Source organism: Mugil cephalus, chromosome 6 (genome assembly GCF_022458985.1).
Source record: "Mugil cephalus isolate CIBA_MC_2020 chromosome 6, CIBA_Mcephalus_1.1, whole genome shotgun sequence".
In the NCBI taxonomy this organism is placed as follows: Eukaryota; Metazoa; Chordata; class Actinopteri; order Mugiliformes; family Mugilidae; genus Mugil; species Mugil cephalus.
The window spans coordinates 7,176,312-7,201,012 of record NC_061775.1 but is presented as its reverse complement, the minus strand read 5'-3'; the positions used below and the strand labels follow the sequence as shown (position 1 = coordinate 7,201,012).

General features: G+C 44.5%; 1 protein-coding gene and 1 long non-coding RNA gene across 3 annotated transcripts; one reads left to right on the top strand and one right to left on the bottom strand.

Annotated features, from left to right (window-relative positions):
• Window positions 1-3,060: 3,060 nt before the first annotated feature.
• On the bottom strand, window positions 3,061-5,166 carry LOC125009621. Of its 2 annotated transcripts, none has more exons than XR_007112966.1 (3): window positions 5,016-5,166; window positions 3,926-4,037; window positions 3,061-3,761 (listed from the first exon to the last, which is right to left on the bottom strand). It is a non-coding gene; the product is annotated as an uncharacterized LOC125009621 (long non-coding RNA). The 2 variants fall into 2 exon arrangements; XR_007112965.1 differs by having other exon boundaries at window positions 5,021-5,166.
• Window positions 5,167-15,328: 10,162 nt separating this feature from the next.
• rgmd (RGM domain family, member D) lies at window positions 15,329-24,167 on the top strand. Its single transcript, XM_047587964.1, has 4 exons — window positions 15,329-15,381; window positions 17,099-17,247; window positions 20,215-20,726; window positions 22,512-24,167. Exons 1-4 carry the CDS (start codon window positions 15,344-15,346, stop codon window positions 23,211-23,213), a joined length of 1,401 nt encoding a protein of 466 aa, XP_047443920.1. The 5' UTR covers window positions 15,329-15,343; the 3' UTR covers window positions 23,214-24,167.
• The last annotated feature ends 534 nt before the right edge of the window (window positions 24,168-24,701 follow it).

Genomic DNA, 24,701 nt, shown 5'->3' with positions numbered 1-24,701 from the left:
TCTCTGTAGGACACACTTTTCACATAGCAGGAAATCTAACCACACAAATAGGAGGCTCACTCTGTGGGACGGGGGGTAAGACACAGGCAAGAGGATTTCAGCAATTGCAGGACAAATTGTTATTTTCCTGTTCTTAAAATAGACACATATATATATAGGAGATGCAAATTTTTTGCCTGCGTGCAGCGCATTTAATACAACATATTTTCCTGACTACTTTTTCATTAGAATGCAAAACACATTAAAAGAGGGTATGTTCACTACAATTTCTCAAAAAACATTAAGGCTTGATTAAAAAATAAATACATAAAAAAAGATTTGAAGCTAACCTTTCTCTCAACCCCTCTAACCCCTGTTCTTTCTCTCCCACATCCACCCTATAAGTGTCCTCTCTACACATCCATCCAAAGTGTTCAAGAATCCCCCCTTTAGAGACAGACACAGATAATTGGTCACAGATTTTTGTTGGCAGGTCACAAAGGGACCTCCTATTCACCCCTGCACAGCTGTCCACTTCCCATTCTCCCATCTCTGTTCCTCGCTAGTTCCATTCCCTCCAACGGTTCCCCCACCACAACCACCATCAAGCAGGAGATGATCCACCGCTCAACCCCAAAACACAGCCCCTTTTCACGGCCACAATAAAGCCATTGGGACACATGCCTCTCATGACCCTGACCCAAAGCCCCTTTCCTAGCCTTCTTACGCCCCAAGGCCTCAGTGACATCTCTGAGACCTTTGAATCTGTTACCAGTTCTCTTTGATAAAAGGGCTTTCGGCTAATTAGGGATCCAGTGGTCTTAAGTAATGCACCTGATACAAAACTCTTGCCTATAATAATCTGATGATTTAATACTTTTTTGGTATGGATGAACCCTATTGTAAGCATGAAGAAACATAATTTGTATGTTTTGCTTAGAGTTTGAGTTTCTGTCTACACTAGACAGTCGGTGCATCTTTGGAGGCAGGGTAGTGGTACCAGAATTACAATGTTTACATTTTCAGCTTTTGATTGAAGAATATTTCTCTAAAGGAAGTGTGCAAAGAACTACGAAGTAGTATCCACGTTCTACCAAAAAATCAACAGTCGTGCATGCAGTTCCATTATAATGTACTTCAACTACATGCTAATGTTGGCTAGCTTACATGCTCGTCACTGACATATCTATACTTGAGGTGCCTTCAAATGGAACTTACAAGTTTGTGGTTACAACATAGGAATTTGTGTACACAAAATTCTAGTGGTAACTTCGAACGGAAATTGCTGTTCAGCTGGGAGGCAACTATTGGTGTCTAGAGGCCACAGATGTTGAGGAAATGCACAGGTATTAGGGTTTGATGATTGCGATTTTTTTTAAAGTCAGCTGTTACAACTGAAAGTCACTGATGATGTCACTAGGTAAAACACACTACAAAGTTTTCAGATGAGTATGTCACGCTATAGTCCTGCATTACATTGTATTTCAGGACTGACTTATTCTGCATATCACCGTAGAATGGGATTTATGTTAAGTGAAGTATTTCCACACTTGGTAAACCGCTGCTAGTTTGCTCCAATGACCGACCAGGCTCCTCACCTGTCTTTTTGGAGGCGTACAAGTCGTGATTGATTGGTGAGTACTGGCTAGTAGCCTAGATGCTTAAATTGTCGGTGAAGTTGACAAAATGTTACGCTGACTAGTCTTAACAAGTACTGAGGGATGAAACTTTTAGAAATATCAACATTTTTCTGAGAAACATTATAAAACTACAAAGAAAACTAAATTACAACATATGAGCTTACCTCCCTCTTCTGTCATTTCTGAATAAGTCAACTACATGTCATGATTTGTGAGCTTCACTCTTTCCAGAAAGTTCTCTGGTCTCTTCTCTTGAACACAGTACAGAGGTACACCTTAACTGTAGAAAGTGAAGATGGTCAGTGTGCACACGCAAACGCAACTGCATTGTCGACATGCACCACAGTTTCAACTGCGTGATGGCAGCAGCAGGTGACGGACTTCGGACAGTAAGTGCAAATTGTTCTTGGCTTACCGTGTCCGTAACTTAAATTAGCATGGCATTTGTTCAAGTGGAATTAACGAAAGTCGTTGGTCACGTCATGGCAGTCATGGACTGAGCCATGGCTTACGTTTGGAATTGTGAAATGTAGGCCAGCAATAGTGTAGTATAACTTGTGATATTTGGTGACAAAATAACAAAACTATAGATAGATGGATGTCCCTGTGATAAGATATGCCTTTAAGATATCCCTTTATTCATCCCACAATGGGGAAACTCTTGATCATTGAACCTTTCGTTCCTCCCTATTCATTTTCTATTCAGAATTGCCTATGAAGATTTTTATATATATATATAGAAAATTTTCCAGGTGTCTTAAATGTGCAGCTAAATGCAGTTCCTGACATAACACATTTGCAATTTTGCTATGGAAAGACGGACCTAGGTGGAGGGTTCTAAAAGAAAATGTTTCCTCCGCGCAGAAAGTAAAACTGTGTCCATGCAGGAAACAGGGCTAAGTAGTGCAACACGTTTCACCCTTGGCTTCCTGTACTTTCTCCCCATTCTACCTACCATAATGGGTTGCATGTGCAGAGTTAGCGTTGTGCTGAATACTAAGAAGACTAAAACAGACATGGAGAAGACGGAAAGTATCGACACAAACAAGACATTGTGTGGTGGTGAAAGAAAGGCAAAAGAGAAAAGAAGAAGGACCGGTGACTGTTCAGTAATGGAGGGGAAGAAGGAGAATAAGGTGATTACAATTCCAGTCACAACTAGCACAGCAGTTTGTGAAGTGATCCTAGATTTCTTGAGCGAGCTCACAAAGCTGTTCCCAAGGGGCTCATGGGAAGGCATAGGTCAACCACCCCTTTCCTGACTCACCACATGTTAAAGGAATTCGCCGGTGCATTGTGGGATATGACACCGGTAACCCCCGCAACTGAGTTTCCAAATTACAAACACATACACTCTCAAACCCATCAGCCACTTCAGCCTTGGAAAAAAAGTAGCAAATTACATCATTTTATTTACATTTTATATGATATAAATCTCAGTGTAAATTATTTTCTTATCATGTGATTATCTAATTAATGACTTCAATCTCCTTACTTATCTGTTTACCAAATGGAGACAGCATAAACTATTGTTGGGGAAAACATAGATAAGGCAGACAAACAAGATTGTACTTCAACGTTTGTTATTCAGTTTAACATTCCAACTTCTCTTCTCTTCTCTTCTCTTCTCTTCTCTTCTCTTCTCTTCTCTTCTCTTCTCTTCTCTTCTCTTCTCTTCTCTTCTCTTCTCTTCTCTTCTCTTCTCTTCTCTTCTCTTCTCTTCTCTTTGGGCTGCAACTATCTAAATTGTCATTAATAGATGTATTCATGTTAACAGATTTGCTATTCACAATGTCTCGTTTGAAAACCAAATTTCTGAGAGGAGAGTAATTAGAAATAGTGTGGAACCGACTGTGACAATAAACATTTTCTGACTGCTGATAGAAGGATTATAGTAACTGAGTTTATTACTGAGATCCTCCTAATTAGGGTTTACAAATCTGGGGGGAAAAAAAGTGGCTTTTTAAACATCATAAAGATCCTGGCTGCCAGAAATCTGTGCGTCCGTTTATGGGCTGTGTTTCATAGAGCAGTTATTGCCAGTTTCTTGTCTCACTGTGGGGCCTGGAGCTGTGTTGGGGTCGGAGCAAACGAGGGAACTGATGGACATCTGTCAGCCAGCCTGCCGAGGGAGAGACAAACCTGCGAAAACAGAGGGGAAGATCTGAAAAAGGAGGAGATTAAATACGGCTCTGATTACTTAGGAATGAGCTTCATTTGCATTAGAGGACAAAAGTGGAACCATTTATGAGACAGACACAGCGCATGGATCCATCCAGTCTGGGATGGCTCTGCCTTTGCCTCACCATCTCTGACTTCCCCGGCCTCAGTCCCTGTGAGCCCAGAGGGACTAGTTGGAGCCACAATAGGCCTCAGGGAAAGCTCGGCCACAGGTGGCGTCCAGCAGCTGCTGCGGCTCTGTATACACAAACACACATAGCCTGCGCTAATCCACATTCCCCAAACATCGCATACGCATGCCATCAAACTGTCTGTATGCACTGTAAGTGTGCGCAGTGCATGCCAACATAATTGACAAAGGAAGGCGCCTAGATAGAACCATGTGTAAGTGCATGAGAGCTCATAAACGACTCGTGTGTTCGGGCCAGTGGCGAAAAAGCAACTGGCCACAAGGCATTGGCAGCCGTGTGATACGAACTTCCAAACTGATGATTGATTGATGATTGTCGCTAAATGAGCTAGCCCGAACATTTTCCAGCGCTCCGATTACACAGTGAAGCGTCAACCAGTCATGTGTGTTTGTTTCACCACCAGATTCCATTCTCTCTTCCCAAATCCTATTGTTCCACTCAGTTAGCCAGTTCCCAATGCTATTTACTGTGACCTTAGAAAAAAAAAAAAGAGTGCAACAGAACGTGGCAGATATTGTAGGTTCACCAGGTGTGCGTTTGTACAGCACATTTAATGTAACGCACAATAGACCTGGCCCAGCTTGTTTCGTAACTCACTCATCGTGTTCACATAGCATCGCATTATAAAATAAGAAGACATGTTTGTACATATACGATGTGCTCACATAAACCCAAACACTCACACAAAAATTCCCTGCAAAAGCATAATCCACCGCAAAGTCAAATGATGCATACTGTACACACAAACACCCTTACACCAGGCTATTATTCTAAATATTCTCCACACATCTGGTCTGCACACATGCCAGCACAAAGCCTGCCTGTCGCTCAAAACCAAAGCGGGGGGAAAAAAACGACTCCCTTGTGACACGATGGTATAAACATGCAAACATATGCAAACACCACACATAAGTTGGGTCATCTGCAAGTCTTGCACAATCACAATCTCAGACAGACACTTGAACACGAACAAGAAAGGGGTAAGAAAAAGCACCTCTTGGACAAAAAAAAAAAACGAGTGTACCGTACTCTGTGCAGCCATTCTCACACCCACACAGATTCCTGCGAGGAAACTCCAATGCTGCCGTCCATCTTTCAGCTGTAACGCTAGACACACACACCCCGAGGAGGGAAAGCCCGCAACTTTACAGTTTTACCGGCTGGAAGTGAGTCGATTTCTGGGTTGTGACAGGCTTCACCGCAGATGTGTCTCTCCTCCTGGCAAATTCGATCACCAGTTCCAGCCCTTAAAAGCTGAATTTTACTTACTTTTCATTGGTGTAGTGCATAAACAGTAAACGTCTACTCTGATTTTATTACGTGGAGACATATTTCCACAGCACACGCAGTATATTGCAAATGCAGTTACGCTGAAACATGGAGCAGTTTAATTTGACATTCCCTGCTTCCTTAACCATTAGCAGAATCCCCTCTGTTACATAAGCCGCAACAACAAACTTGAATAAATATGCTAAACGCTCGCTACATTTCCAGGCAAGTCGACCCATTTTGCGAGCAAGATGAGCAACGGCGGCAATTTATCCTGGATTCCAGAGCAATGAGGCAACAAATTAAAACAGGCATTAGTGGTGAATTTGAGCTCTCTTAGGGAGTAGCAAGACACATGACTGACAGGAACGTTATGCAAACCCTCCCATAATTGTCCCTTTCATTGGTCCCAGGACACAGACTTGTTGCCTTCCAAACATGTGACTCAAGAAAGGGGAGAGAACTATGACTAGGTGGGTGGGAATTATATATATATATATATAAAAAATAAATCTCGCAGACAGCAAACTTTACTCCATAACAAAGCAACTAGGAATTCACATGTGCTGCTGCTCCGAACCGCCTCCGCGTGTTTGCGTATTAGAATCCCAGAGTGTCATGTGTCACCGCACTAAACAGAATCAGCCTGATGCGGCTGCTTTGCTTGTCTGCTCGCAGCCAGGCATTCGAGTCTGATGTTCTGAGCCGCATCAAACTACATCACCGTCAGCGGATTCCCTGCTTCACATGCGACGACAAAAAAGATTACTTCACATTGATCTGGTGACGAGGAGGGGTGAGGGTCTGGGACTGTGGTGCTTGAGCAGGTTGTTCAGATGGACATGGAAGGAGCGGAGGAGAGTGAGGTTACCCCCCCTCCTCCTCCCTTGCCTCCACATGCTTTGGGCTGACACATTGAACTGCTGCCGTAAAGACAAGACACTGCCCTCAATTTCCTGTAAGAGGGGGCCTGCACAAGGTGGAAACTGTATGAAGAAGTGGGTTGAGAACTGAGGGGAAGATTTAAACTGGTTCCATAACCTTGAGAATGAATTTATAATTTATGAGGTGTCTTGAGGAAGATTAACAGCCTTTTTTTTTCTATCTATCTTTCTATCTATCTCACGCTTTGTTTTGGTTCTCCAGACTGGGCTGGGGTGATGGATTTAGGGTGTGTGAATGTTAAATGGGCTTTTGACTCTACAAGCAAACAGTAAATAAATGTGCCGCACAGTTTGATCGGGGGATTCAGTAATGCTGATGCATGAAAGTTAGGTGGGTGGTTATTTGTCAATACTGCAGGCCTTGTCTTGCCCTGCTCCTCCGTGTTCAGGCGCTACACTGTATATCTCTCATCACGACTGCGCTGGAGGCAAAGTGTGCATTCATGAGCGTTCGTGGGAGCCTGTTTGGAATGGCTGTTGTGCTCCTCCATGGTTTGTATTTGTCTTTCGGGAGACATGGAGGGGAGAGTTGGGGTGGCGGGGCTGGGAGGGGGGGCGTGCTCTAAAATCTGACAAATTGTTGAAAATTGCCTTCACACAGTCATTCCTGTTTGGACACACTTGGCACATCTGGTTGTGATCTGGCAACAAAAGTGCCGTGGCGGAGGGCTCGGCTCTCAGAGTGGTGCCACATATTATCCCCACTCTTCTCCACCTCCTCCTCCTCTCCTCTGGTTTGCCTGCAAACATACTGATGACCCCCCCCCCCCCCCCCCCCCCCCCCCCCCCCCCCCAAACCTCCACCTCCACCCCACGGCTCTCTCTCTGTGGGGCACTGGGAGCTGACGGCCTTGTGTAGTGATGCTTGGCAGCCGTCCCGCCGGAGCATTCCTGAGCACCTCTCTGACTTTTAAGACTATCACTGGGTTTTAATTGAGGCATCTGCAAAGATGAATGCAGCGCTGTGATGCTGCGAGCGGCGCATACTTTCAAAGGGAAGAGCTGCGCACAATCTGGCAACTTTAAAGACGGCCAATAATGAAACTGCAGAGATAAATTATCCCCGTTTGGCACAATGGAGCACACGTGCCGCCACACGCGCGCACAAAGATTAGCGGTTCAAAAGAGGATCCCAGTCTGTGTGTATTTTCACAACAGCAGCAGCATCGCCACCACTGAAGAGCATCCTATGAATCTTCACCTCATTGTTTTACTGTCGTCTTTACTAATCTGCACTCCGGACAACATCTGCTGGGATGTTTGGATGTTTCCATCGCAGCTCATGTTAGAGGGTCTCCGCGGTGAGCTGCTCCACTGACTCAAAGTGCTCTGAAAAGGAATGCCAAGCGTAACTGAAGAGGCTGTAGACAAAACCTGACACACTGTGGTCTCCTTTTAATTTATTTTTCATCCCGTCACTGTAAATAAATAAATAAAATACCTCTTTTTGTTTTCTTCACTTTCAAAAAATAAAAATTGGACATAATGAAATGAATAAAACTGGACTGATTCAAAATGCTCACGTATACGGCTTTGTTACATATGTGTCAAATGCGTTCGATTGTGAAGTAGAGGAGAGGTCATGGGTAAATACTTGCAGCATTGTCAGTCCTGCAGCTGTGTGACTGGGAGAGGAAAACTGAGTGCACAGCTGCAGACGGAGGCCTCACCGTCTCAAATTGCTTCTGCCTCAGTTTCCTGCCCTTTCTACCGACCGGGCCCTTATTAGACCCACCCCCACCTTAATAATCCATGATGTCACCTCAGCATCACTTCTTTTTTTTCCCCCTCTTTTCTTGTGTTTTTTTTTATCCCTACTGCTGTTGCCACCCCCATTGTTAGTTAAATATTAACAGGTGTTGGAGCGGAGGACGGGGAGAAGCGAATCTGCTCTGCAAAAGGCTCTTCTGTTCCCGTGCGTCCATCTATCTGTCCATCTAGCCGCTATCGCCACATCTGCTTCAGTTTTGACTTCCCCTGGTTTGTTTGTCCATCTGTATTTGTGTTCCTTCCCCCTCCTCTTCCTCTGCCTCCCCCCCACCCACCCCCTCGCCGCCCCTTCAGCGAAGGGAGGCTGAGGAATGATCAGTCAGGCTTTGATGCCGCTGGCCCCTGCCCTGGCTTTCCACAGCACATGAGCCTAGGCAATTACAAAAGCGTTCCTAGCTGCCTGCTATTACTCTGTAATGCTCCTGTCTGGGGCAGGAGGAGGAAGAGGAGGACGAGGAGGCCGACGTCGAAGAGTGGGAGAAAGGCGAGGATGACGAGGAGCGAGTAGAGGGGGGATATTTCAAGCCTGGAGAGAGCCATTTGATACATCACCCCAAGCCATGTAATATTTAGTTGTAATACACTCGACAGAAATATTTCTAAATATTTAAAATAACGTCCAATTCATACTGGCCTGCAACACGGTGATTGACAGCTTTCTCACTCAGCCATTGAGAGAAGAAAGTGCACAGATGTCTGGATGCTGCGGCGCACATGTGGCAGACAGGAAGTACTTGGGTATGGAGAGAGATGGTGGGTGGGGGGGTTGTGGGGAATGGGGCGCAGGAAAGATGATGGCCCCTTTATCCCAAGCAATCATTAGACAAGACTCAAGAGGAAGTCAGAAATCACCATACCATATGATCCATGCTTCCCCTCTTCCCAGAATATAGGATCTGTGCTTTTTTTAAAACTTTTCACGATGTGTGGAGTCCACAGCTGGTAAAAGGCTGCCATTCAGCGCACATAATGGCCTGTCTGTGCGCCAGCCATGTCAAATAAATCATGTGGGTCATCTGTTTGGCTTGAGATGTTCTGCTGTTCGCTGACCAAAGTGGTGGCATCTGAAGAACAATACACAGAGAGACAGCGAAGGCGAAGGACAAACAAACACGGGAGCTAACTTTGTGTTCTATTTCTTTTTCACTGAAGGTGAAGACAAAATAAAAAAAGGTGGGGTGCTTCATCGTGAGTCTGCCTCCTGTTGGGACGTCATTAGTTTAGGCCGAACAGATGAAACAAGGACATTTCAGCAAAATGTTTGATGGTTTTTAACAACGTATCGGACGATAATGTTGGAACATTTCACTTATAGGTGTGGATGCTGAAACTGAGCTTAGAAAAAGATGTTTGCTTGTGCATAGAGTACAAAAATATTTGCCATCTAAGTATTTCCCATCGCATATCAGCAGCCCTTAGTAGGGATCTGTATGCTACGGATCAGTATCAAACCCAGTGATGCAAGAAATTATCACATGCTTGTGTAATTTGTTGTCATTTCTGCATCCCAGATTCCACGTTTATGAGCAGCCATCCCATCATCACACCATCATCTGCCTCCGTGGCAGCTTGGGGATGCATTTGGTTTGTTGCCTTTGATCCGGAAAGAGCTTGTCCTTGTCCACCCAAAATATCTTCCCGGCTGCAGCTGACCGACGTTGCACGATGAGCGTAGGAATGTGGAGAGGAATTTTTCTGTGTACAACAAAATGATGAAAAAGAGAAACTAAAAGAAATTACAACCTTGAGGGTGCGAACGAGTCGCACGTGCCAAATCTAATTAAATCATCGTCCTTAAACGACTGTGCACACACTGTTCTGAGGATTGCAGATCACCCCACCCAGACCTCACCTCACACCTGCTGTGTGCCGTGAGAGGAGGGAACAACTGGAGCCGTGGGCAGCATGTGCATGTTTGGAAGCAAGAGGCGCAACTGGACATGCAAGCTCTTGTATGAATGTGCGTGTTTACGTGTGTGCGGACATATAAGAATGCATCAGTGCTCGTGGCCTCAGCTCAAATTAACCCTCCGCTGAATGCCACTGTGACGCCAGTCGGACTTTGTGTGGCCGCATACCTCCACTGAAGAAGATATGGAAAAAATCCGTGGACCAATAAGTCTTGGAGATTACATGGCTCCTCTCGGCTCTGGCCTCAATAATGCCTCAAATCCAACGTTGCCATGTCAATGCAATTTGGGGCTTTTGTCTTTGCAAAAAAAAAAAAAGAAGAGAAAGAAACAAATCTCCATTCCAGCTCACATCACTGGTCACTGACACTCTTGATGAGGCTGCGCATGAGCATGTGTGTGTAATGCCTGAGAAAGAGCTTGTGTATGTACATAAAAGAGATGGGAGGCATGAGAGTGGGGATTACATGTAGAAATAGCAACGGATCAACTAGAACACAACATTGGCTTGATTTTTTAAATTGCTTCTCAGCTACAGTGAATTGCCGACGCAGCTGTCTGCAGGAACAGCTGCCTGCCTAAAAAGACCGGGCAGAGTCTGGGAGGGCCGCACGAACAACTCAGGAAGAATCATACGAAGACTATGAGGCATTTTGCTATTTCACAACTTTGAAAAATGCATGCAGGATTAAGAATAATTTTTTATTGGAACTTCACATCTGTTCCAATGTGTATTTCCCAGGGAACTGGCAAAGATGCATTTTCTATGCTGTCTGAACAAAGGCAAAACAACATGGTATATTACTACGTAAAGTAAACTAAAGCAGACAATGTTTTCTTCTTCTTTCAGCTTTGTTAATGTGGAATTTGTGAGTTTACAAGTTGCGATTTACAACTGTGGAAGAACCAGGGGGCCTGAAATATTTGATGGAGCAGTCTGTATGGATTTCCTGCAGAATATTTGTCAGACTTGAATTAAGTACTGTTGTTCTGCTCGCTCCCTCTGTCTGCCTCAGCCTGAGGCCTTGTGGCTGACTACTCCACATCTATAAATCACCAGGAACGCATGCTTATATCCCCAAGCAAGCACGCTGAGTCAGTCTGGCAAGGTTAATCACATTCACATCTCCTCGGCCTGTTTGCAGCAGCCAGCCGATAACCAAACACACATTACGGGGCATGATCCCTCTTGTTTGTGAATTCTGCTCATATCATGTTTTCGCAGGGGCGCCACATGAAAGAGTTGGATGTAGGTAAAGCTGTGGCTTCATAATGTTTTGGTGATCGTTACCAAGCATAAACAGCACTGTCTTAGGAGTCTGAGCATCAAAAAATAAGTCTATAACGCATAAAGCGTAAAAAAAGAGGGCGAAAGATATTGCAGAAGCAGATGAGGATCCACATCAAGAGACAGAAGTCTCATTCACGCTGCACACATGCTCATCTTACACTAGGGCCCACGGTCGGCTGCACTCATATCCTTCTGTCTGTGTCTTTGATGGACTTTGGAGAATACGGGAAGCTATCCAAGTCTGACACATGGTTCCAAGCCTATGAATATCTCTGAATACAGCTATTATAAGTGCAATATCAGTGCGGGTGTGTTTGCAAGTGTGCATGTTCACCAGCATGCTATTGTGCTTCAGTCTATTTTCCATGCAATGCTTTCACCTTTTTTTAAATCTTCTCAGAAGTGCCCTACCCAGATATGTAGGAATTAGGCCACATCGCTCACTACCATCCAGCTCTAATCAAAGTGCCGATTCTTGAAACAGACAGCTGTTGTCATGTGCTTTGATTCCAATGGCTATCTGTCCCTGTGGCTGCCCAAGTTCTTAGTTGGCCAGCTGAGGTTGTAGGGGGAACGAGGGTTAAAGGCGTCTGCCAATTCAAACTCCTGTTAGAGCAGTTCATAACACAGCATACACCACAGGCACACTGATCCAAGGTAAGTTTCTATTTTTTCTCCTCTCTGGCATGACTTCCTCGGATTCACACATACCTCAAAATGCTAAGTGCGATGAGTTAATGCTACCAGAAACACTGTTGGACCTGCTTTGAATTATTCAAAGTGTCATCTGAAAGCTAAAGTAGTGAAACTAATACCTTTTGGAGCCTAACAGAGTGTCGACAGGACCTTCCAAACATAAACGTAGCAGGTGATTTTGGGTTGTGTCCTCCATATGCCACATAACCATATAAGGGCTGGCTCATCTATAGGCTAAATGTGAATGCGAGAAACATCTGCTGAAAAGCAAACGGGAGAAAAACAGCCGTATCAATGTCCCAGCGCTTCACGTGAACTTTTCCCCACCTCACAGAAGTGTGTTCAAAGTATGCAGCAATGAGTCAATCAAACTTGTTCATCCTCGCCATGCTCCTCCACCTGTCAGTGCCTTAAAGCCGCTAAAGGAAAAAAGAAAAAGAAAAATCTCTAACTGCTTTCTCGGCTAAACAAATTCAGCAGATCAGAATGACTACATTCATCACATATTGTCTGTTCCTGTGCTCCTGGCAGTTGTCTGTGTGAGGGCCAGAGCAGAAACAATTCCAACTGTTGCAGACGGCTTTAGCACCAATGCAGATTAAGCTGCAGTTGTACAGGCCAAAGAGTTGAAAGCCCGATGTGGAACAACCTTAACCACTGTTTAAAAATACTCCGCATAAGGCCAAAGATTTGAAAAGGATATATCAGTATGTGAGCATGACATAATTTACATGACTGCTTAACATGTAAGTTAATGTAAACTGAAAAATAAGACGAAAAGTTTCTTTTTTTTAAACTATATACTCGTATAAGAACAAAAGGTGACAAATCCAAACTAAATGGCAGGTGATAGTATTAAATGAAGTAGGAATCTAAAGATCTTTTAGTTAACTGCAAACTTCACCAATGTCTGTATTTTTGTGCGTTGCTCAAACCTTATTTTATACCGACGCGTGAACTGAAAGCTGAAAAATGTCATCTCACGCTGGTGTGTGCAGAGACTTGTGAGCATTTCATTTCTGGGAACAAATTGAGTTGTCACCGGCCATTACAGAGCAATTTGTTGCCTGTTTAAAAATGCACCACGTCTTGGGGAGCTTGAAGTGAGAGAGTGTCGTCATGAAAAGAGAAAGGCGAGGCGTGTTCAAACAGAACCGTGCTCTGGAAAATGCTCAGGGGAACTGCACAGTTAACTATTTTCATTTCTTGAATTTTGTTCGTTTTTTAACGGGCAAAAAATGCTGAAAATGGTTGGAGAGTTAGAGTTAGATTGGGGTTTAGGCTTAACCTCACAAACGCACACACAAACATACAGGCCGGACTTAGGTCAGAGGTCAGATGACCCTGAACTCTCTCCCTTTAGGCTGAGAACATCAGAGTTCCCTCTGTGTGGTTCTCTCCATTTATTTTACCCATCATCCCTCATCAGGCTGGGATGACCCTGTGACCCCAGAGCTAGGGTTACCTGTCAGTTGGCTGTCTATTCATGAGCACGGGGCTTGATGCTGTGTCAACATTTGTTCTGTAAGAAAGGAGGGAGGAAGAGAAGAGGAGCTTGGCTCTGTGCTGCGGAGAACAAAGCAACAAAGAGAAAAAAAAATACAATAAGTTAGAGAAGTAGTTTGATATTCAAATGACCTAATAGAAATCTATCCGACTTTTGCTTTCACATGCATACATTTACATGTGCATTTACATGTGGCGCGGGGCCCTGGCTAGCAGGCTCTCTAAACAGATGGCATGCATGTGTGATAATTCCTGTTTACTCAATGCAAAGATCCAAAGGAGCACAGTAAACAGATGCCTGCATGGATACCTACAGAGGGGTACCTAGAAAAACACTCCAAGAGTCCCCCTGTGTGAGCCGTCAGCTATCAATCAGGGCGCCGTAAGTGGGATCCTTGAGTGGAGATACTATCAGCTCTGACCCATATACACTCACACCACAGTTTCCCTTATCTTCGGAGAGATAACAGATCCCCCCTCACAGCGAGAGGCCCGAACCAGACACACTCGCTTTCCGCATCTCTCTCTCTCATTCTTCGTCTCAGCTGTGCTATGAGCCACTTCATTTCAGACGGGGGCCCTCAGAAAAAAGAAACAACAACAAAAAAAAACAGTCAATTTGCTCTGGTTCCTGTTTAAAATTCAATAAGTGTGTCTCTTATATCGCAGCCGCGTGGTGCCAGCAAAGGCTACAGAGGGCGCGTGCTACTTCTGATTCCAATCTCTGATGTTATCTGCCTCTAGAAGAAACACGATACATGTCTCAGTTGACAAATCTGGAAGGGCATGAAATTAAACAAAAATCAGAAGCGTGAAACGTGATCAATTTCCTGCAGCTGTAGTTTTTATTATTTCGTAAACAATCCGTTTCCGGAAAAAGCGAAATTGTTTAACGGCGTCCATTAAGATGCAGAGAGAACAGATGGTTCCGGACTGTACAACTGAGTGGCACTGCAGTTTTTAAAAAACGTTCATGAGTACGCATGAAACAAAGGATTTGAAGATCCAGTTTAACGTAGGTATTTACCATGTTGGGCTGCAGTTATGTGAGGTCAGTACAGTCATTTCTTCTTTGGTTTGAGGACAGCGAGCTGAGCAGATGGTCCTGAACTGGCCCTGTTTTTGGGCTTCCACCAGACCACAGCACGTTGGGCCTAATAACAAAAACAAGCATCCTGGTGTGGAACTGGTCCCACAGTGTGAGGACCTTAATGAGGAACATGTGGAGCTGCCCAGACACACTGTCAGAGGAAACCCAATCTCTTGCTCCCTCTTTTTCTCCCCTTCCCCCTATTCTCCCATTCTTTCCTCCTCACTCTTTCCCTTCACTCTCTGCATTTTCTGTCACCAACACGTGCTGTGCTTTTACAATGCAGCATTACTTTTAACCTTCTTCCATAACGTAGTCTTCTTCTATTTTATGACCAAAACATTTCTGGAGGCCGTATAATTTACTCTTTTAGATTTTTATTTATTTATTTTACTATTGCACTAGAACAAATGACCTACTGTGAGCTGGAGAAATACAACAGCTTTGTTTTTTTTTAACCGATACACCGGCTCTCCCTCGCTTTCTCAAACTTGTTTCAGAGCTGGTATACATATGTGCTGGGTCATGCAATGCAATACGCTCATAAGGACAGACAGGAAGAAAGAGGTCTTTCTCCACCCATCAAGCCTGACAGGCGGTCTCCGGGTTTCTTTCATGTGCTGAATTCATCCTTACCGTCCACCTGGATCAATTAACTGTTTGCTTCAGTGGTCATCGGGCCCACAGTGTGGAGCCTCAGATCATTCAGTAGACAGCAGCTTATTGAGTGAAGCCCCTATGTTCGTGGTCTCCTTTTTATGCAACACAAATTCAACATGCAGACGCACTGTCACTCTTGCAAAAACCCGGAATTGCTTTACATCCTCGGCCGCTGTAACGTGAAGTAAACTGTGTGTTTTTTTTCTCCCCCAGGAAATGTCATCTCTTGCCTCCGAGGACACACTTCGTAACAGGTGAGACAAACCTCGTTTTAACCGGCAACGACACAATCCACGCCATCGTCAGATCCCTGTCCCACTCTGCGTCACTGCTCTGTGCCCAAGCTGTCACTGGGAATACGAAGAGCAACCTGCCATCATGAGGCACTGCCATAAAGTAGATCAGCCAACCAAGACGCCAAAATTAGCTGTACAAACAAAGCAAGGTAGATCCCTCAGGGGGGATAAACTTGGCACAGTGGATCCAGTGTGACAGAGGGCCGTCTGGCAGCTCAGAACAATCCAGACGTTCCACTTGAGCTGAGCTGTCTTCATTCCCCCCCTCTACTATATATATATATAAATATAGGTATGCAGTATATCAGCTCCACACCAACATAAGGCTGTGAAGACCTTTTCACAGAACTGACAGGCCACCTGAATCACACAATTGTACGGCTGGAAGAGCCTGCATGTGTATAGAAAAACCAGTGATCCAATAACTGTCTGGGTTCACTTCTCTCTCATAAAGTCAGGAGGGAGACCCACAGCTACAGCCTGAACATCCCAGCCGCCACCAAACACAAAGCTTTAACTTTCAATGTAAAAACCCCACACAAACTTCCCCCGATTTGCTCAGTACCAATGTTTTATTCCGTAATTGGTTGGTGCGTTAAAATTCTTCATTCGCAGCATGGCACAAAAACCACCAGAGTGTGGAAAGAAAAAAGGGGGGGGGAAAAAATGGCTGGTGAGTCTGTGTGCCTTTGCAGATGGTTCGGCCTCACACAGCAGCTGCGCAAATGAAAGACAGAGCGTCGCTGAAGGAGTGAGGGAGATGGAAAGTTGGCCACAAAGGGAAAAGAGTAACAGACAAGTTGCTAGCTGAAAATGTAATGGAAAAAATAATAGCACGCTGAGATTCTGCTGAGAGTAAAAGTATTTTCTCTGAATTTTTGAAAGGGGACATTTAAAAAACAAACCACACACACAATGCTCATGTTTTGGTATAACCAGAAAATAATAAGAGCAGTCTAATGGGGAGAAAATAAAATCCACATTATATGTTGTTCTAGTCCTACCTTCAAAATAAGAGTTCTTTATTTAACATGTTGGATAAACAAAGATATAATCTGTCACTTTGCGCTCACAGCTGTCAATCAGAGCCCATTATTTAAGCCCTAAATCCGGAGTATAAAAACAACAGGTGATCAAATCCTGCCTGACGCTGAAAACACACAAACATTTGTCCTAAAAAGGCAGGAAGGGGGTGGCCAGGCGGGACATTTGCACCCTCGCTGTTTTGTAGTGCAAAGAGTCTGTTGCAGGTTTAATGCTGCAAGAGAAAATCTGTAGCCTATTATTTGTCATTATTTGAACAGACAAAATGAAATGCTCCCAAATTGTAGCCTCATCTTAAATGGGAGGTGTACGTGCAGATAATAGGCAGCTGAGTTACTGTCAGAGCCACAACACCTTGTGATTCTTCCATCATAATCGGAGCAATTATAACTTCACACCGCCCCACTGCTGCTGAATGCACTTTTCCGCCGTACCCATCCCGCGGTAATTGCCGCTACATGTGAATATCAAGTGGTTAGCGAATAATTAGTCTTTCATTGGCCAGCGATCACCTCTGGGCCCCGTCTACACTTTTAGACCCCACCCTCGTAGAGCCGCCCTGAAGACAGGGGCCCCTTTTTGAATGACAGCGCTTGGGAAGGAAGACGAATTTTTGTCTGATTTCCCGCAGCCGCAGCGTCGATGAGAAGCAGTCGAGGAACTCCATTCTAACTGAATGGATTGGTATGGGGAGAAGCGGACCTCAAATCACGGCTAAGCGGCAGCTCTGGGACTGTGTAACGTTGACGATGGTTTTACTTTCGCTGCTGTTTCGACCAGGTAAGTGGTGCCTTTTTTCTTTCCCCCAAATCCGTGCTCCCCCACTCCTCTCCTGCATGCGAAGCCGTGTCCCGCACTCCCCGGAATGGAGGAGGAGATCAGAAAGTAAACTTTCCCCTGTGTTGCTGCTGCTGCTGCTTTTCGGGGGTGCCGGGAATTAAACTTGTTGCGCCTTTTTTGGGGGGGTTCCACTTGCAAATACGGTGGTTAACTTTGACCGTCTTTGGTGTAAAGCGAAGGGGGGATAAGTTGCAGTTGTTTAAAAGTATCTCTGCGGGGACAAAGTGATCGCGGTGTCTCCAGCCTCCAGCCTGAGAGAGACGCTGGCATCGCTGCTAGCCGAGCAGCACGAGTTAACTCACTTTACGGACCTGTTTATGGCCAAAATTCCCACTTCCCCCACTCCACAATGCGACACCACTTAATTCCCCATCCAGCCACGGAGCCTTTGCCACATTTCGACCACATACACGCATTAGTGGAGTTACTTTAAACATAGTTAAGTGAAGTTAACGGGGCTAGCTTGTAGTTAGCATAGCTCGCTAGCAGCAGGCGTCCATCAGCCGCGGTCAACGCAACAAGAAAATCACGGAGCTTTGCTTTTTTTAAAAAAAACAGAAAGTACCTTTGAGCTATCGGCAAACGGCCGTTGTTGGCATTTAACATGTAGTTGTAACTTTTCAACCCAGTCTCAGCTGGTTTATGTGTTGGTGAAGCTGTGAGGACGGTGGTATTTCACCTATTCATGCTTCAGTTATTAACTTCGTTAGCTAACATGCATGGGGGTCCAGCTCTTTGGCCTCTGAACGTGTCCCCCTGTCCCAGACTGGGATCAGAAATTTCACCAAACCCGCAGACACGCTTTTCTGGGATTATCGAGTTGTTTACACCGTGGCCGTCTGTTTAGTTGTTTATCACGCAGTTTATCCAGATTTGTTATCTCGAGTTTTGTTTCAGCTCTTGAAGAGTAATAAAAACTATCCTAAAACGGTGTGTCTGAGTTAAAATGTCACCTGACAGCCCTTTACACTAAAAATATGTATCTATATCTCTACTGATTCACATTTTGATGTGTGTAGTTTTACTTTATTTCCTCAGTAATCACTTGTTAGAATGATTAGGATTCACTAATATTAAAATGTACGTAGCAACAGAAGATCTTTAAATTTCATGATAAAACTAAGCTCTTTAAATTGATCTCAGGAGTTGTATTAATAACATTCTTAGACATCTCAAGTTGTTTTGGTATGAGATTCACTCAGCTATCTTGATTTTTTTTTTAAACATGTTATGCTATGGTTGAAATATCCGTACATGATGTTTTATATCTAATCGCTCACTAGAATAATCTTGTGCCCAACTATTTTAGATGCCTTTTTAGTTTGAGGGGTTAATTTGCTCAAATTTATCGGTGTTTTATTTTTCAACAACAATAAATGTGTTATCAGTACAAGTTCTTGCAGACGTGTTTTACACATTCAGTGCTTGTAGTAAGGCACCAGCTCTGTTGACGAAGTTATTAGCATATTTAACTCTCCTTAGGCTGCATCTTCTACACTAGGCCCAGTCCATTTCCTTTGTCTTAGCATTCATGGTATTCGCTTTGTCTATAATACTCTAATGCTCTGATGTGGTCATTTGGCGCCGCCCTCTCTTTTTGTCACATTTCCCACATGTTCCTCACACTTGTAGTCGAGTGTTGCAACATAAAGCGCCTTTAGGGAGATGTGCGGTTGCTGATGGCTTTCGCGGGCAGTGATTGTCATAAAGTGTCAGTCACAGCAGACTCGGGTGACCTCGCAGCGAGACGGGAGGAGGCCCGTTGGAATTCAGAGGAGGGATGCGTTTGACCTGACCCCTCACACTCCGTCTCAGATTTATCAGGGCCTGTGTTGGAAGTGCAGCGTCTGTGAGACGCATTAATCATCTCCTCTTTGCTCCCTCACTGCGTCAGACTTGTGTGAAAGGGAAGGAACGGTGCAAAAATATGCCTGCGCGTCGGTGTGAAATCTCCCTGCTTATCTTGTCGTCTTTGTCCGGGCTGTTGGGAGATTAGATGGGGCTTTGGAGTAAACAGAAGATTATTCTGTTGCAATAGGCGAGCAGTCTGTTGCAAGCGATCTCGCAGTAAAAGTGATGTATGCGTTGCAAATGATCCTGATCCGAAATGGAAATATATCCACCATACGGCAGCGGTTAATACCCGAGTCAATGCAGTGGCACACCTCGGCCTAAAGTAACAGGGAAACTGAAATGATGAAAATCCAAACTTTGTGCCTCTCACGGTAGTAGTTGGAGTTCTGTGTTTTCCTTGATAATAAATATCCCACTTGTGAGTCATAACTGAACCGGAAGTCCAGAATTTAGACTGCGCCGTCAAATATCTCAAGCTGTGCTTCGCCGCTCCCACCTCCTTCCAGCTTCCAGGTCGGACCCCGAGCTGCTGGACGGGCGTGACTTTTTCTGGTTTTGCCCTTGACGTTAGCTGTCCCTTGTACACAGAGGTGTGCAGCGTAGCTTAATGGACCACAGTTAGCTCAACAGCGGCCAAACCACATTCAACACCCTCAGACAAACGAACACAGGTTGGTTTCCTCCTGCAGTACGGCCACATGCTTGTTCTGCGTGTATGCGCGCGCTAGTTGGGGGAAATAAGTTTTGACTGAGTCTGGAGCTCAGTGTGGGATCAGGGCCTCGTGAGCTCACGCATTTGGGTTTTAATAGCTCTCCTGGTTGAGCTAAAGTTGATAGTGGAAAAGTTGTTGCTCTGCTGCCTCATGCTCTGAGCTGAGGTAATGTATCTGTGAATGTCACATGGATATTAAGTTTCTTATCAGTAGATTTTTATTTATTGTCTTTTCTATTATGCGTCATTTTGGCAGTAGAGGAGGAAAACTTGTAGAAAAATATAAGTTTTTCCAAACTGCTTGAGTCCAATTTTTGACCGTGATCTATTTTGTGTTTCAGCTCACTGCCAGCAGTGTCGAATCCAGCGCTGTAATGCGGAGTATGTGGCTTCTACCTCACCCTCCAGCGGTCTGCAGGAGGACGTGGCTATGGACGTGGACTACTGCATCGCCCTGCGGGCCTATGCCCTGTGCACCCGGCGGCAGGCGCGCAGCTGTAGGGGCGACCTGGTCTACCACTCGGCGGTGTTCCGCATAAAGGAGTTATTCTCGCAGCACAACTGCTCCAGCGACGGGCCCACCTCTTCCGCCAAGGTCCCGAGCACGTCTCGGCCGGCCGTGTCGGAGCTCTGCAACTACGAGAATCGGGTCCTCGTGTCGGGCTCGTCCGGTCAGCAGAAGAAATACGCCCACTGTGGATTATTCGGCGACCCGCACCTACGGACGTTCCGAGACGAGTTTCAGACCTGCAAAGTGGAGGGGGCGTGGCCTCTGATTGACAACCGCTTCCTGTCGGTGCAGGTGACCAATGTGCCCGTCGTCCTCGGGTCCAGCGCCACGGCAACCAGCAAGGTAAGGATGAGTTTAGAGCAGCAGCACCACAACTTTTTAATCTTCTTACCCCTTAAAACAGAGAAATGGCCCATTCACATCTCACCTTTGTCCGAACCATGATTGATGATTGAACCAGTTTACAAGGAAAAAGCAAAATTACACAAAAAACAACCCTCAGATTCGTCTTGACTTTAGTATAATAAAAAGACACTAACCCACAAACTGGTCAGTGTTTTTAAAGTATCACGAGGGAAAACCCTCCCCACCTACGGCGCACACATCTCCAGTGCAAATGAACACTCGCATTATATAAGCGTGAAGCTAATGCTACACACTTTTCGGAGCGCTAGTTTGCGAGCTGAAGCATCGCCATAAACTATCAAACATGTGAAGTTAATCGTCATTCCACGGTGCCTCTCGAGTCTGCAGCATTCCTCATGTCTTGGAGCTCCTTCAGATCTATGAGGGGAAAAGGAGAGAGGGAGAGTGGGAGAGAGAGAGGAGGGGAGTCCTCCAGTGGTGTTGAATCACAGACATGCTTGAGCGCTCTACCTTTAACACATGGGTGGTCATATGGTAGTGATTAACGCTCACTCAAACATTTTCCTCCACCGCCACGATCTGGAATGTTTTTTCACCCCTCTGGTCAAATAATTAACTGGCCGCTTTTTGTGTAAATATGGAATCATTTGGAAAAATAAAGGAATAATTGGCCAGCAGCAAGTTCTTTTTTTTAATCTCCTTCATTAAATAGACTGCTATTTAAGGCCTTTTTTTTTTTTTTAATTGTTGAAACCTGTTATATCTCATTTATCTTTGCACTGAAAGTTGCATCAGTCTATGTAAAGCTCATCATACACAGATTGTATCTATGGTTTCTGATGATGTTGTTTTTTCAGTAAACAACTAGTTTATCACTGCCAAGAAAATGCACGTACTCTCCTAAACTTACCAACTCAATTTCCAGTGTGAACACAAACTCTGCACAATTGCATCAGGGCTTTCAGAACAAACTCTGAAAGTGCGTCTTGGCTGCGCAGCCTGATGCAGACCTGCAGTATGGCTGTATATCGGTGCCAGCACCCGCACGCCCCCATCCTGCTTTTGGAGTTGTTTTCAACTGCCAGAGTTGAGACAGGAAATCATCCATCAAATACAGTATAGTCCGTAAGTGTAAACGTAACCACAGCCACCGCTCGGTCGGGATGCTTTGAAGAAACATAGGTTAGGCCCTTTTTTTTTTTAAAAAAAAAAAAAAAAAAAAAGCTCAGCTGGAATACAAATCTCAGTTACTGACTGAGTGACCACGCGTCGTTAGAGTTGAAGGAGAGATTCTTTATCAGACTGTGCTGTTTGATCAATCAATTAATAACAAATAGAGATGTGTGTTTTAGCATTGTTTATTAGTTATGGGTAGGTAAGTGATGGCGAAGACATTATTATGGTTGTTTGTATTAGCAGTAACCTCTTATTGCCTCTTCTGTCTTGTATAAACTCATTTTATAATTATGTTATGAATTAATTGGCTAAAGATTATGTTGGATATTAGCGATAACACTGTCACTCACTAATAAAAAACCCATAGCAGTGAGTTATCAACAGCCTGCACTGCCTTCAAAATATTTGGTTTCTTGCTGCCACCTTGTGGTTTCAAGTGGCATTACATATTGAGCATCCTTTACCATTATTTCCATGGCATTTAGCCATATGTTTGCCGAACATTTCTTTATGGTTTGATGTAAACAAAGTCTAGCATTTAAAATATATCACTGACAACTTATTTTATTTTTGTTTCCATTTCAGATCACTGTGATCTTCAAGTCCTACCACGGCTGTACAGACCAGAAGGTGTACCAGGCCACCACCGAAGATCTGCCCCTAGCCTTTCAGGACGGGACTCGCAGCGGCGGTGAGAGCGGCAGCCTGAGCATCGCAGAGCGAGGCGGCTCTGGGGTGGGTCGGCAGGTGAAGATACAGGCCCGCTACATCGGCACCTCCATCATCATCCGGCGCGTGGGCAGCTACCTGACCTTCGCCATCCGCATGCCGGAAGACACCCTGGACTTTTCCGAGGACAATGGCGGCCTGCAGCTGTGCCTGCACGGCTGCCCGCGCAACGAGCTCATCAAAGAGCACACGCTGGGCCGCCAGAGTCAGCAGCCCCGCCTGCAGGGCACCAACACAGAGCTGGGTCCCCTGCGGCCCCCCCACCAGGTCTACACGGTGGAGCGGGCCACGGCCAAGTGCAGAGAGACTCTGCAAGTGGAGGACGTGTACTTTCAGTCCTGCGTGTTTGACTTGCTGACCACTGGAGACCCCGAGTTCTCCATGGCAGCCTACGGCGCTCTGGAGGATTTAAAGGCGCTGCCACCCAGTAAACTGAAGCAGAACTCCCCAAGGACTCCTCACATTTACAACCGAGGAGCGTCACAGACGCTGGCAGCAACAGCAGCCAACAGCTCCCTGCTCTCACTCCTCCTCCTCCTCCTGCTGCTGCTTTTGTGAACAAAATAAATAAATATAAATGATTTTTAAACAGAGGAACATGGACACAAACGGAACACGGAAGCATCACCAGCTTGAGGAAAGAGTGACTAGAGTGCAGACTATATACTTTTTTTAATTTTGTGAATGTTGTGAGTTTTTTTTTTTTTTTTTGGTCCTTTGAAGGATTTCACTCATAAAAGATGACAGTTTCCCAACTTTTCATACACTGCATAATTTGAAGAAAACCATAAATACACAAAAGCTGCAGTACATCATGTTGTTTTGACGTGGTTACTATGAATTTGTTTGCAACAACCTTTAAACAGAGATCGGAGCTGACCAACAGGCAGTTGAGCAGAAAGAGTTATTGTAAATATTTAATTTTAGTAAGAATGTGCACAACCTCAAAACACTCCACCAAGTATGAAGCTGAATGTCACTCCATGCTATATGTAATGTGTATTTTGTTATTGTTTTTTTTCTTTTTTTTTTTTTTTAATGCAGAGCAGTGCAGCTTCTAGATCCTGTATAATCCAGTAATATCAATAGCACTTATGGTTTTAACAACAAATTTTGTGTATTTGAAATGTTATTTCGTTATCTCTTTCACCGGTTATTTCAGAAATTGGCGTGCTAAATACACAGGATCCAACAACTGTATGTAAAAACTACCTATCCATAACGTGTGATATTCAACATTTCTCATTCTCTGTGAAACACTCCCTCTTCAAGCTGTTCGGCTTCTCGTTTTTAAAGGTTAAAAAAAACACAAATCTTTATATAATAATATATTAAAAGAGTGTATATATGTGTTTTATATTGTGTACATTTGTCTGTGTATAGATGTTTTAACTGTAATATGTTTTACATTGGTTGTGTTTAGTAGGTTATTTTAAGTCATTTTAAGAAAAGTAAACTAATATGTTTTGTGCTGTATCTGTAATTTTCTGTATTAAAGTGTTGGACACTCCAGGCAAGAATCCATTTTCATTTATTCTATTCCAGCTTTCAGTCCTGTTGGGTATCTGTGATCGAAAATTGAGAATTTTGAGGATAATGTTGAGCTAAGTTAATATGGAAACACTACTTCTGGATCCGGACGGCTCATAAAATTAGAAGCAAACATCTACACAACTCCTCCTAACAGCAGTTTCCAACCAGGTGCCTGCAGTGCCGGTTGCGTCCTGTTGGTGTCCTCGGTCAATTGGGCCTGACAGCTCTCAGTATAAAGACAGCTGTGACGAGCTGGCTGTGTAGCTGTAGGGTTCCACAGTATGTTCTCAGTCCCCAGTGTAAATGTTACCTCTGAGTGCTGAGCTGGCTGCTGGCTTTGCTTTTGTCTGCCAGAGCTCTGCATGGCTCCAAATAGGATTTAGTCTGTGGTTAGAACCAGGTTGAAATCAACAACAACAAAACAGCACATGATGTTTGATGATGTTTGCACTATCCTCGAACAATGAGCGCTACGACTAGAGTGAGGGGGCTGTGATCAGTTTTTATTGCTAT